Genomic DNA, 14,768 nt, shown 5'->3' with positions numbered 1-14,768 from the left:
CATCTTTTGATAGAAATGTTTTACTCTATACATAATAGTGCTTCTGCAGTAAGTTTAGAGCTTATACTTGGTGTTAATCCACCCTCTGTTTTTGAGTAGAAATATAAATGTAGAAATTAGCAAGATTGGGCCCCTGTGGGCAGCCCATGGATATGCCATCCTATATGCACACACCCATAAATGCTAAGAGAAATGATTCAGAGCAGAGAGTGTTATATATTTAAAGAAAAAAGACTAATAAGGATATATTTTTGAGTTATTGAAATTATCCCTGCTTCCAGAGAGGGTAGAACTGGCAACTGATTCGGTCAAGGGAACAGCCTGCTTGTGAAGTTAATGTGAAAGTGGCTGAGAACTCCAGACATGTGTACCCTTAACATAGGTTCTCAAGGAGATTCAGCATGACACAGAATGGGATAAGGTTGGCCCTTTGAAATACAGGTCCTACTTCTTTTTGCCAGCTGAGTGGACTGGAGAAAAACAAAATAAAGCGTCTTGCTCAAGGGTACAATGCATCGCTGGGAATTGAATGTGTGTAGTGGTCAGCGGTCTATCATGGCGAATATATATATATATATATATATATATATATATATATATATATCTGTCCAAAATAAAGTTTCTGTGCATTTTCTTTCTTTTAATATTTTTCACTACAATTCACTATGTGGAAAAACAAAAATATTTCACCATACCTTTTCACTATATAAATATATATATATATATATATATATATATATATATAGGACATTAAACGATATATAAATATATATATATATATATATATATATATATATATATATATATATACACACACAAACATATATACACTCACACACACACACACATATATTAATGCCTGTGTGTATCAGCCATGTTCAATGACACAGCTACTAGTTTACCTCCCTCTGCCTCAGTTTCTCTGTTAAGTTAATTGGATTAATGAGAGAGGAACGGCAGCCGTTTGTGTTTACCAAAAGCCAATCAATCGACATTGTTATGACAGTTCTATGAGAAAGATAAATATTAAACAGATATTGATTGATTCAGATCAATATCTATACCAACACGACAAGCAATGCCACTCCTCCTCCTCCTCTTTATAAAAACGAAATTGTGTGGAAAAATATCCAAATACTTTGGACTTCACACAAGGAGAAGATTTGCAAAAGATAAACTGATGTGCTGTGATGTTCATGCTTCTCTGTAAGTCACTGCTAGTGGTATGATAAAAAAGCAAGAAGTGGGAGATGAAAGTCAGGAGGGGGGGGGGGGTGACTTGTGATAAAAAGTCTATGAGGGGAAAACTACATGGTTACAACACTTGCTAAAAATAACAGCCAAATCTCTCCCTCAACACACACATATCATCGTTTAACGTCCATTTTCCATGCTGGCATGGGTTGGATGGTTAGACAGAAACTGACAAGAGAGAGGACTGTGCCAAGCTCCAATGTCTGCTACAGCATGGTCTTTATGGTTGGAGTGATGGTAGGTGGGGGGCATGGACACTCATGAGTCACCGAGTAACTTGCAGGAGAAGAGCCCCAACCATTTCAGCTAAGGGTTGGGGTAGGAGTGAGGAGTGCTGCTGGTTGAAGAGGGTCCAAAGTATGAATAGAGAGAGAGAGACAGGTGTCTTGTTCTGAGGGAGATATACAAGGCTACCCCAGTTGGAAAAGGGAGAGAAAATGATGAAGGGGTGTCTGGGAACACCCTCAAGTTACAGGTAGGTGAATATAACAGAAGTGGTTCAGAGGAGTGGACAGGGTGGGTGACAGGGTAGGTAAGATTGCGAAGGCATGAAAGGTGAATGGCAAATGGGTGAGAATAGAGATGAATTCTGCAAATGGTGAAGACAGGTGGAAGCAAGACCAATGGTGATTATCAGGTGCAGGGGAGATGGAGGCAATTGGAGGTTATGTGTGTTTTTATAAAGAGGACATGTTGGAAAGTGTTGCTATGAATATACAAATAGATGGGATGGTCACAATTGGGCCAACTTAGATCTGCCTACTGCATTGTCACTGACCGAGGGCTAAACAGCAATAATATAAACCCCAGCTTTCCAATAACATTGCCTTCACCACCACAACCACCACCACAACCACAATGACAACTTATTCAAAAATGGGAGGAGGTAGTTGATTGAATTAAACACATTACAGGTATTTTAGCAACCCTGGGAAGGAGGGGTAGGAGTGAGCTCAGAACATGGAAATAGTGAATTATTTCAGCAAAACACAAGGTGTAGGAGATTGGGTCAACTGGGACATATTACAGGTACGTTTTATTGATTCTAGAAGAATAAATGACAGAAGTACTTCAGGTAGGATTCGAACTTAGAACAGAGAAATAAGAAATTAAATTTTGTACCATAATCAATCAGGATTTGAACTGCTTTGTTCTAAGTTCAAATCAGGAGTCAATAAAATAAAGTATCAGTCAATCAGTGGGGTCAACCTAATCACCTCCTCTCAAAATTGCTGATCTTGTGCTTAAATTTGAAATCCTCATCGGGGTGGCAGGCTGGCGGAATCGTTAGCATGCTGGGCGAAATGCTTAGCAGCATTTCCTCTGTCCTTATGTTCTGAGTTCAAATTCCTCCAAAGTTGACTTTAGCTTTCATCCTTTCAGAGTCAATAAATTAAATACCAGATGAGTACTGGGGATTGATGTAATCGACTTGCCCCTCCCCCCAAATTTCAGGCCTGTAGTAGAAAGGATTACTAACTATTACTATTTTTCCACAAATTTCAAGACTTGGTACTTGGGTGTTAAGTATCATGAAAGATACTAAAAACAAGCACCAATCTCAAAATCCTAGCAGTCCCCAACAGAGCAGATTTTAGGGCATGCCCTACCCTCATTATTATTATTATTATCATTATTATTAATTTATTAAGTAGTAGTTGCACACTAAGTTCAATGTCATTATAGTATTATTATTATTATTATTCTCGTATCACCGAAGAGTTGCTCATTGGATGCACTAATAATTCAATTTCGCTGCAAGACTTAACTGTTGGGAGGAGGGCCTCGCAAGGCCAATTCCGAAAGATGCAAATGTGAGAGACAAGCGACTCTGCCAAATCGTTCTTAACAAAGATGAAAGGCTCTACGTGGTTACTTGATCTGCTAGAAATAGCAGTCAAATCTCAAATTACAACTTACTGCGTTAAAAAGCAAAAAAAACAAGACATTGACTAACGTGATCATAGACTGTAACTAAACAAATGTGGTGGTCACGCCTGGAATACCTTTTTTTAAAAGTTTGTTTGATGAAGCGTGACTGGATAGGAAATTGTTAATAACTAAAGCATGATTGATTATACAAACTCTATCCGTCTTAATCTACTTAACAGATAATTTGAGTATTTATATCTTCCGGTTGTTTAAATGGAGAGGATAGGATTTGAAGAGTATTTGGCTGCTATTTCTTGCACACTGAACCATCACGTAACAGGTATTACACACACACACACATATATACACACACACACACACACACACACACATACATACACACAATTCTTGTAGCATTGTCGATTTTGGCGGGTTTTTTGGACTTCACGCTGAATACGAAATCTTTCCATACAAATTATTTCAATGATTAATTCAACAAAAAAAAACAAAAAAAAACAAATGGACAACTACGTTCATAGCTCATACATGAACACATGCGAATGTAGACACACACACACACGTATGTATGTATAGAGAGGTGATATGTTCAGACACGCATTTTCACACATGTAATGTATGTTGATGAATTAATCACATTTAAACAAATACAATTTTAATAACAGACGGGGAAAGATGACGGTAGATAGTTTAATGATAGTCTAATAAGCAAGGAACAAAAAGCTAAGTAAAACGCAAATGCACTTGCATATATGTATGTGTGTGTGTGCATATATACTACACAAACACTGAACAAATAGATAAATGTTTGCAAACGAACATAATTAATAGCGAAATGAGAAGAACATAATAATTACCAGACATAATTATTTGAGACTTAATTCTTCGTAGACTATATACATCGGCTGTCAATTAATTTTGGGAACTATATGTGGTGGTGTTAATTCGTCCTCACCATCGCATGCGCACACATACATGTATATATCCATTATATATGTATTTCGTCTTCTGGTGGTGGTAAGGAGTGCATGGGGAGAACTTAGTATGGGTAACTGACGAGTTTGTAAACTGTGCACGTAAATACGCATCCATACATGCACACATACACATGCATGCATGTACTCATTCATGCATATATGCACTCATACACACATGCATGCATGTATTTATTCATGCATATCTACATTCATAAACATATATTTACGTATAAGCCTGCTTATATCGTGATATGTCGTAATGTACGTACGCCTATCATATTCATTATATAGGTAATCTTCAAGTTTAGGAGGGTAAAAAAAGTAAATAAAAATATTCAAGGGAAATAACTGAACGACTTACCAGTATTATCCGTTTTCTTCTAGCTGTTTATAAATAAATCATACCCTAACGTCAATCAAATCACGTGTGTGATTTATTTATAAACAGATGTACGGAGAATACTGGTAAGACGTTCAGTTACTTCCCTTGAATATTTTTATTTATTTTTTTTACCCCCCTAAACTTGAAGATTACCCGTTATATATATATATATATATATATATATATATATATAATATACACACACACACGTGTAGTTAACATAAATATAAATCTGCCGTTCCTTCTACATACCTGTGTTGTACCTTGACATTTAAACGCGCGCAAATGCTACTCACGCTTATATACACAGATATATATATATATATATATATATATATATATATATATATATACATACAGAAATACACATCCACACCAATAAAGTTTAAACACCTAACTTTTGTACTTTCATTGCATAACCTCTCTCTCTCTCTCTCAATACATGCATACATACATTACATTTTATATATTATACTCGCGCGCGCACATACCGCCCACGCATATTTTGTCGCTTTGTCGCTAAACATCAAAGAAATTCCAACAGGTGAACATGAAAGTATTTTAATATTATTTCATTCTTATTTGAGCCATTACAACCAACAGAGAAAAGCATGAACTTCACCACTTCACATCCTCCCCCATGTATAAATAGGCTTCGTAGATACAAGCCTTAGTTATATTAATTTGCAGCAATTAACACAACGGCAACAGGTTCTGGGAAACGAATGAATGTCATCACTTCTTATAATCTTCCACTTCTAGTTCTGACATCCTTTGTCGAACTATGAAATAATTAACATAGGAAATAATTAAAGATAATATACAAAGAAAGACGGTTGCAGGTTGGAGCCATTTCACTTCGTTTGCATCGAAATGAGAGGCATATAAGCCTCCACATCTCACTTTCCCCTCGCCTCCATGCATCTGTACCTTGTATCGATGCAGTAAATCGATAATGGATATAGTGAATGACGTATCCAATCACACGCAGAATGTTTTAGGTCAAAGACGCGACTATTCACGGCAAACACAATATCGAGGAACAGAAATTGAGGAAAAACCTCGGAAGTAGATCCAGGAAGAAGACATGTGCTGCGGGAAGGGGGGGGGGGGGGGCTCGACGGATTTTATGTATAAAGTAGAGAGAGAGAGGAAGGTTAAGTAAAATATAATATATCTATCTATAGGGGTTAAGTATATGGATAGGCAAATTTGATTATGTTGAACAATAAATGTTAGAAACAGAAGGGCTAACGTTAATTTCACCGTTTGGGATTTAAAAAAAAAAAAAAAACAATTCCTGGAAAACAAAAGGAAAAATATTCAGAAGGTGGAATCGAGTGGAAACTACTTCAGTTTGCATGTGATTCCAAAATAAAAGACAAACAGTTTAAAGAACAACAGTAGCGGTGGTAATGGTGGGGGAGGAGCAGAAAAAGAGAAATTATCTTATGAAAAGAAATACAGGAAGAATTTCAGTCTGTGACGATGTTTTAATTGGAATTGAGATAGGTAGGAAGTAGCAGCGCCAAATATTTGGTTATTTGCGTGTTTTGTTCCTAGAGTGACTCAAAGATATTTAATTTTTGGTATTTATCGTGTTGTGTAGCAGGAAAAGATGATTCTGTGAGGTTCATTCATTTCATTTAGATAGTCCATGTCTTGGAGAAAGAGAAACGAATATTTTGGAATAATTAATTTCCCCACCCTTTGTGCATCCAACAGTTTTTAACTGAGTTAAACTGGAATTGTTGTTATTGTAAAACAAAAACAGCTGTAACAAAGATAGAGAGATATGGAGGTGGATATGCGGGTTGGTAATACAGCTATAAATTAGAATAGAAAGAAGGGATTAAAGAGAAAGTCAGCCTAAAAGTACCAGTGAGGTTATGACATATTGTAAGTGCCACCCAACCTGTACCCGTTTAACCTTGCCCACAACTGCAAGCATCACCACCATTGTTACAGCACAACGTAGAGGAAACAGAGAGAGAATTTGAGCGGTCACTTACGGGTGTTGGGTGTCTGACGTCGGTTGGGACTGTTGTTGGCTGTTTGTTTACTCCTTTTGTCATCGTGTTGACACGATGACGGGGAAGAGGTGGACGACGACACTTGATGACGGTCACATCTCCCGCCGTCCGTTCTTACATCAGCCACAAACCCTGCAACATTCATAACTGGTAGAGCGAGGGACTGAGTAAAGAGAGAGAGTAGTCGGAGTAGGAGGGAGAAAGTTGGCTGTAGTGGATGGAGCGGGAAGAGAGAGAGGGAGGAGGAGCTGGCTGGAGAAAGGTAGATGGATCAGAGAGGGGAAGGAAAGAGAGTGGACTATAGAGTATAAGGGAAGTGATTAGAGAGAGAGAGAGGACGACAGCGAGCAGGATAGCGATTAGTGATGGATAAATAGATAGATAGATAGATAGATAGATAGATAGATAGGCAGAGAGAGAGAGAGAGGTGAGATACAAGAAAGGTAGAATTGAGTGAGAGATGGAGTGAGAGAGTGGTCTATAAAAGGCGAGATTTGTTAAAAGACAGAGAGAGAAAGAGAGAGAGGAAGAAAGGGATGTTGGTTATAGAATGATGAGGAAGAGAGAGAAAACAGATAGAGATATAGAAAGGAGGATGTAGTAGGGGAGGAGGAAGAAAGGGAAGAAGAGGCATTTTATGAGAGAGAGGGAGGAATAGAGAGGAAGGACAACGAAAGGAAAAGAGTAGGAGAAGAAAGAAGGAAGGAAAAAGAAGCAAAAGAAAGATTAAGAGAAGAATGAAGGAAGGAAGAAAGTCTAAGAGAAGAACCAAGGTGGAAGGAAGTGTTTGAGCTGCAACAAGCAATTGTGATGTGGCGACCGCTTGTTTCAGCTCAGTTTAAATGAGGAGAGATATACGGCGTGGTGGTGGTGGTGGTGGTGGTGGCGATACCGATGATGATGATGATGATGCTGTTAATATTAATAGCGTTAGGTGGTGGAGATGGTGATTGAGATGGTGATAGTGTTGGTAGTGGTGGTGGTGATGGTGGTGAAGGTAGTAGAGATGGGGATGATGGTGTTGATAGTGGTGGTGGTGGTGGGGGATAATGCTTGTGGTAGTAGTAGTGATACTGTCCTTGATGGTGATGGTGGAAGTGGCAGTAGCGCTGTAATGGATTTATTCTCATTGTTATTATTATTATTATTATTATTATTATTATCATCATCGCCTTTGCACAGCTTCTAACCCTGGAGATGTACTACGGTGTCAGCTGTTCACTATAAGTGAACTAAGGTAACACCTCTTATTTTTCGGGCACCATCCGGAGTATTCGAGCGGTTCCAAGCAATGCTGTTTTCTGCAAGTGCTCCACCCTTATTGCAACCCCTATTTGTTCCACGTACTTATCGAGATTTTTACTCACTGTTCCGATAATTACTGGTACTACTGCCACCTTTTTCATCGACCACAACTGCCTAACCTCCCAAGCTAACCTGTCATATCTCTCGACTTTTCTTTCTTCCTTATCGCATACCTTGTTGTCAGCTGGGCATGCTATGTCTATGATCCAGCATAGTTTCTCAATTAAGACTATATCCGGCTTCCTATTCTCTATCTCATGGTCGCACTGAATCATGAAATACCACAGGATCTTTGCATTTCTGTTTTCGACGATGCCTTCAGGTTTGTGGTCGTACCAATTTTTTGCTCTGTCAAGTCCATACTTGTTGCAAAGTGTCCAATGGACAAGCCTGGCTATATTATCGTAGCGTCTCTGGCTATATTGTCGTAGCGCCCCTTCTGGGCTAGTGGCGCACATTGGCTGGTAATATACCATACGGTTTCATCGTTTTGTCCACAGATTCTGCACTTATCACTTTCTGCTGTGTTGTCTATTCTCTATTTTATGTAATTTGTTCTTAGTGCTTGCTCTTGGGCAGCACAGATTAAAGCCTCCGTTTTCGGTTTTAAATCACTTTTAGTCATCCACAGCCATCTTTTTTCTTCCTTGTCTTTCTGTCTAAGCTGTTTAGTTCGTCTACTGTCCATGCGATTACCCCTGCTCCATATCTAAGGAGTGAAACCGTCCAGGTGTTGATAGCTTCAATCTTATTCTGTCCATTTAATTTCGACTTAAGGATCAGTCTCAGTCTGCGCAAGTACTCCACCTTAAATTTTTCTGTCATTTCTTTCTCCATCAATTTATCCATTTCCAAAATCCCCAAGTACTTATAGCCCGTCTCTTCTACCTGCTTCATAACCTCCTCCGACGGTATCGTTAGCCTGTCCATACATTTGATTTTGCCTATCTTTAAGACTAACATACCACACTTTCTCAGTCCGAACTCCATTCTGATATCAGCACTGAAGGTATATACCGTATCAACGAGGGAACTGACTTAGGGTTCATCTTTACCATAAAGTTTGAGGTCATCCATGAATAACAAATGGTTGACTTTTTGTTGGCGGCTTTCGAATACATACCCAGCCTTTGCTTTCCTCAGAATCAGTGTTAGTGATATCCAGCACAGTACAAAGATCAGTCGGGACAGGCAGTCCCCTTGGAAGATGCCCCTCCAAATTTCTACTGTCCCTAAACTTCTTTCGTATGCTGTCAGATCCGTCCTCCAATTCGCCATACTTTTTCCAAGCTATCGCTCAACATTCGATGCAATACCAAATAGGTTCATACTTTCCATAATCCAAGAAAGTGGGATCATATCGTACGCCTTACAATAGTCGATCCATGACATAGCTAAGTTACTATTCCTCCTCTTGCCGTCTCTAAGTACAGTATCATCATCATCATCATCATCATCATTATTATTATTATTCCTCTCGGCATGGTCTATTGGTTAAGATGTTGTACTCAAGATCGCGAGATCGGGGTTTCAGTTCCTAGACGGGGAGATGCGTTGCGTTCTTGATCAAGTCACTTCATATCCTGTTGCTTTGGCATCTCATGTGTGCTACAGCAACCACCTGTTCAGGCGACGTTGATCGGATGGAGAACATTTAATCACTATCAACAAATCCTTCGTGCAGGTCGGTCGGCAAAAGCTGGACACTCCGCCGCTCCTACCTCGCCCTCTCCGACGGCAGAGTCCAGCATCGTCATTACAATTATTATTCTTTATTGTTTTATTCTTTTACTTGTTTTAGTCTTTTGCCTGCGGCCATGCTGGAGCACTGCCATGAAGGTTTTAATTTTTCAGTCGAACAAATCGACCCCAGGACTTATTTTTCAAGCCAAGTACTTATTCTACCGATCTCTTTTGCTAAGTTACGGGGACGTAAACACCAACACCGGTTGTCAAACGGTGATGGGGGACAAACACGGATTCAAGGACAAGCGCATAGATATATATACATATATACACGATGGGCTTCTTTCACTTTCCGTCTACTAAATCCACTCACAAGGCTTTGGTCGGTGCCACGCAGTGGGACCGGACCCGGAACCATGTGGTTGGGAAGCAAGCTTCTTACCACACAGCTGCCGCGCCTGAGCCTGAAAAAATAGGAAACGCTTCATGAATGTGCTTGTCATCCTTGCACAGGGGCCTTACTCATCTTTTCTGGATTGTTCCTATTCTAGAATACGTATTGCCGAAAGGCAAGAATCGTTAGCATGCCGAACTTTGCGTTCCGAGTTCAAATTCTGCCGAGGTCGACTTTGCCTGTCATCCTTTCGGGGTCGATAAATTAAATACCAGTTGGGCTCTGGGGGTCGATGTTATCGACTCATACCCCCTCCCCCGAACTTGTTGGCCTTGTGCCAAAATTTGAAACCATTTTGTTGCCGATGGTGGTGGTGTAAGTACCAGTGAGCCACTGAGGTCGATATAATCAGCATTATCTCCTCTCCCTCACCTTTATATTAAAAATTCTTATTGACCTCACGTTGTGATGATGACGATGATGAGGACTAAAACCGTTCACCCCCAACCAGTGCTGTTTCAAGCCATGGACTCAGCGATCGTCCAACGATCCAACAAGTCAAACGGCTCGATTCTGATCTTTGTATGCTCTTTATAGGGCGAAGTGCAGGGATTTACCTGGGGCCGACAATCCAGTTAAGACGACCCAACCCGCCTGTATTTGTCCTGTAGTGTCCACCACCACAGCTGACCTTTTAAGAACCTTGCTTCCCAACCACATGGTTCTAAGTTCAGACCCACAGCGTGGCACCTTGGGTAAGTGTCTGTGAGTGGATCTGGTAGACGGAAACTGAAAGAAGCCTGTCGTGTGTATGTGTGTGTGTGTATCTTTGCATGCGCTTTTGTATCAGTTTCTGGTGGAGGCGCAATGACCCAGTGGTTAGGGCAGCGGACTCGCGGTCATAGGATCGCGGTTTCGATTCCCAGACCGGGCGTTGTGAGTGTTTATTGAGCGAAAACACCTAAAGCTCCACAAGGTTCCGGCAGGGGTTGGTGGCGAACCCTGCTGTACTCTTTCACCACAGCTTTCTCTTACTTCTTGTTTCTGTTGTGCCTGTATTTCAAAGAGTCAGCCTTGTCACACTGTGTCACGCTGAAAATCCCTGAGAACTACGTTAAGGGTACACGTGTCTGTGGAGTGCTCAGCCACTTACACGTTAATTTCACGAGCAGGCTGTTCCGTTGATCGGATCAACTGGAACCCTCGACGTCGTAAGCGACAGAGTGCCAACAATCAGTGTTTGACTCCACCACCGCTTAACAACCGGTGTTGGTGTGTTTACGTCCCCGTAACTTTGCGGGATAGAACAAGTACCAGGTATAACATTACGTAGTAGAGGAAATTAGTTCGACTAAACCCTTCAAGGCGGTGCCCCAGCGTGGCCACACTCTAATGACTGAAACGAGTAAACGATATCAGCTGTAACCGCCGCCTCCCTCCCCCCTCAGCAGGTCGATAGCGTAGCGTACCAGTCATATGCTAGGGTCGATGTGAAACTAACCAACCGTTCACCACTTCCCTAAAACAGGAGGAGGAGATTGGTGGGAGTGGGGGTTAATTCAGGTCCAGGGGGTGGGGATAAAAATCCTTGGTGGTGGTGGTGGTGGAGGTGTTGGTGATGCTAATGATGATGGAGGTGGTGGTGATGGCAACCAGACCCACATGAACTTTGCAACTCCTGTCTTAATTCGTCTAATCAAGGAGGAGGCGTTCATTCAGCGAAAAGAGTTCGTTGCAGCTAATTACAAATTAGAAATTGCAGCTATTGTGTTTGATACACACACACACACACACACGCACGCACACACACACACATACACACACATACACACACACACAAGCACACACACAAGTACACACACACATGCACACACACACACATGTACACATACATTTATATATTATTGTAATATACATCCATACATAAACATATATGCACGTATATTCATATCTATATACACACACATGCACAGGCAAATAGATATACATGTGTAAATGTGTATACATATATGTGTGTATGCATGCATGCATGTATGTATATATGTATATATTTATGTATGCGCACACACACGCCAGCACATACACACGTGTGTGTGTGTGTGTGTCTGCTGGCACTCGGCCAAATTCAGCAGTCCACCAATACAGTAAACATGATGCATAAAAATAGAGAATGGTGTCTACACAACGACTGCTTTTAAAGGACACCATTGCTTGTGGCGGCGGTGGCGGCGGTTGTGGCGGTGGAGGAGAAGAAGGAGGAGATGGTGGTGGCGGTGGTGGGGATGGGGTGTGAGAGTGGAAGTGGTGAGGTAGTGATGTGGTGGTGGTGGTGGTGGTGGTGAGGTGGGGGGTGTCGCTGAAGGATGCCCTTTGGTGGTCTTTCAAGATACTTGTAATAGCAGCCAAATTTCTCTTGAATCACACATTACTATCGTAAAAATCGGACGGATGTGCTGGATTATGTAATCTGGATGTCTATGGCAAATGAAAAGCATAGAATGCTTTTCATGATAGGTCTGCTGGATTGGAGCTGACCTAGGGTTAAACAGCAACCGGAAATATACAGTTGTAATCCCTTGGGCAGTGTCACATTGAGAGAATGGCGACACACCTGAACACACACCTGTTGGGTACACCTGAACTTATTCGTACATACCTATTTAGTATGTTTTTGTTTGGTAGGCATGAACACACACGTGTTTAGTACACCTGAAGATATACATGATGAGTACATTTGAACTTATACCTGAACAGGTACCTGTTTCGTACACCTTAACTTTTATCTATTCAGTACACCTGAATAACCGGGTCTCACTACAAAACGTGTGTGTGTGTGTGTGTGTGTGTCTGTGTGTGTTTTCACCCAGTGGACTTGCTTTCGATAAAAGTTTATAGAAATAATTTAAACAGACGCAACTATTGAGTATCACACACATATATGGAAAAAAATAACAAACAGAAAGTGCATTTTCCCTTTAATGTGGCAGTTATTTAATTCCAAATTCAAATTAAAGTCAAATCATTTCAAAAGACAACAATACATATTCAAAAACAACTTATTACCACTGATTCGTTTCAAAATACAGTATTACATGTTCCGAAATATCATACCATACCCAAAATACATTCCTGGAATCAAATCATTTCAAGATTACAGACTCCGAGGGACATTCAAATCATTTCAAAATACATTATTAAACACTCCAAAGTCAATAATTACAAAAAATACATAATTTAATATTTCAAAGTACATAATTACAAACCGGTTTCACTTCGTACAGAAGATGCTCATTGCAATGTTCGTGTGTAATGCCTTGCTACTAGTCTTCATTTAATATGCAGTGCGTCTACCGAAAGTACCTCCATTGTAGACTCACCGGGTCACAAGAGGGGTAATATTGTATACGTTAATAGCTCCAAATTAGGTAAATATTTGTACTTTATGCAAGAGTCTAAAGGCAAATATATCTTATAGATATTTAAAAAAATTAACTTGTAATAATGTATTTTGAAACAATCTGATGGTGATAATGTGTTTTTAAGACATATTATTGTATTTTGAAAGGATTTTACTGTAATAATATATTTTGCAATTAATTAACTGCAAAGCATAAAGAAAATGCATTTTCCTCCTTTTGTCATTATTTTCCCACATCTCTCACCTTGTATGGGATATTTTTAACATTCGCGCTCGTGTGCGCATGTGTGCGTTAGGCAATATGTATGGACCGTTATGTTTCAACCCAGTGTTTATCTGTTACTTGTCACAGTCATTAGACGGCGGCCACACTGGGGCATCGCCTTCAAGAATCTTTACTCGTACGAATCGACCCCGATACTTTCTTTAAATGTAGTGCTCACTCTTTGGGTCTCCTTTGCCAGACCACTAACTTACGGGGACGTAAACACCACCAGAACTAGTTGTCTAGCAGTGGGTGGGGACAAACACGCATGCACACACACAGACACACACACACACAGAGCCAATGTTCAGGTTACTTCGAAGACATCTTTGATGAAACTTTTCCAACGTTTTCCGATGGCGACGGCAAGTTGTCCAGGTTTCAGATGTGTAAAAGGAATGTTCGGATGACTACTGCTTTGTATACAACCATTTTGGTTTCGGTTCTGATGTCACGGTCTTTAAAGATTCTGTCGTAGAGACGGCCAAAGGCAGTTCCAGCACACTTCAGACGATACTGAATCTCATTGCTCAGGTCAAGATTTGATGAGAGACGACTCCCAAGATAAGGAAAGTGGTCCACGCTTTCGAGGGTCGTTTCCCTGAGCACTAGCGTAGCTAGAGTGTGTGCCGCCCCCGGACCCCACAAAAAACCATATATTGCTTACAGCAAAAGTACCGCCCCTTCTCCCCTCCCCAGCTACGCTAGTGTCTCCAAGCTTAATTAATAGTTCTCTTCTGGCTGGGTCGTTTGAGGGTTGGTTGGTACAGAATCTGGGTCTTTTAGAGTTGACGGTGAGACTAAGGGTGCTGTATGCTCGGTTGAAGGCGATCAGGGTCCGTTGAAGGTCTCCCTCCGAAAGAGCTGCATATTGGAACTTGATCAGGGAGGTAGAGGATATCTTGGTTTTGGACTTGAGACGGGCAAGGTTGAAGTTTCGATACCTGATGGAAGATCTTTCATAATGATGTGCAGGATGGTAGCGATGAAGATGGCAAACAGTGTTGGAGTAATTACACATCCCTGTTTTACTCCTGTTTTTTACTTGGGAAGGGTCTGATGTTCCTTGGTTGGCCAGGATAGTTGCAAGCATGCCATCATGGAGGAGTCTTAGAATGCAGATGTACTTCGGAGGGTATCCATTGGTAGAGGGAATATCCCAGA

The 14,768-nt window shown here is 40.7% G+C and overlaps 1 protein-coding gene and 1 non-coding gene across 14 annotated transcripts in view; both read right to left on the bottom strand.

Annotated features, from left to right (window-relative positions):
• The window catches only part of LOC106879914 (anoctamin-8), a 103,643-nt gene extending 96,958 nt beyond the window's left edge, over positions 1 to 6,685 (bottom strand). For 4 of the 13 annotated variants that reach the window (XM_052965815.2, XM_089348276.1, XM_052965812.2 and 1 more), the window contains exon 1: positions 6,516 to 6,685. Coding sequence is in view for 5 of the 13 variants with exons in the window: in XM_052965812.2 (XP_052821772.2) it covers positions 6,516 to 6,681 (166 nt within the window). In the remaining 8 variants the exon portion in view is untranslated. Of the gene's footprint in view, positions 1 to 3,990; positions 4,422 to 6,505 lie in introns of those variants that run through there. The other 9 variants (XM_089348267.1, XM_089348275.1, XM_089348277.1 and 6 more) reach the window with 8 other exon arrangements.
• A 3,310-nt stretch (positions 6,686 to 9,995) lies between these two features.
• Positions 9,996 to 10,098, bottom strand: LOC128247169 (U6 spliceosomal RNA). The gene has a single exon (XR_008263577.1). It is a non-coding gene; the product is annotated as a U6 spliceosomal RNA (small nuclear RNA).
• Between the last annotated feature and the right edge of the window lie 4,670 nt (positions 10,099 to 14,768).

This window comes from Octopus bimaculoides, chromosome 2 (assembly GCF_046866305.1).
Source record: "Octopus bimaculoides isolate indiv1 chromosome 2, ASM4686630v1, whole genome shotgun sequence".
Lineage (NCBI taxonomy): Eukaryota > Metazoa > Mollusca > Cephalopoda > Octopoda > Octopodidae > Octopus > Octopus bimaculoides.
Note: the sequence above shows the minus strand (reverse complement) of the source record. Positions and strands in the feature narration are given on the sequence as shown.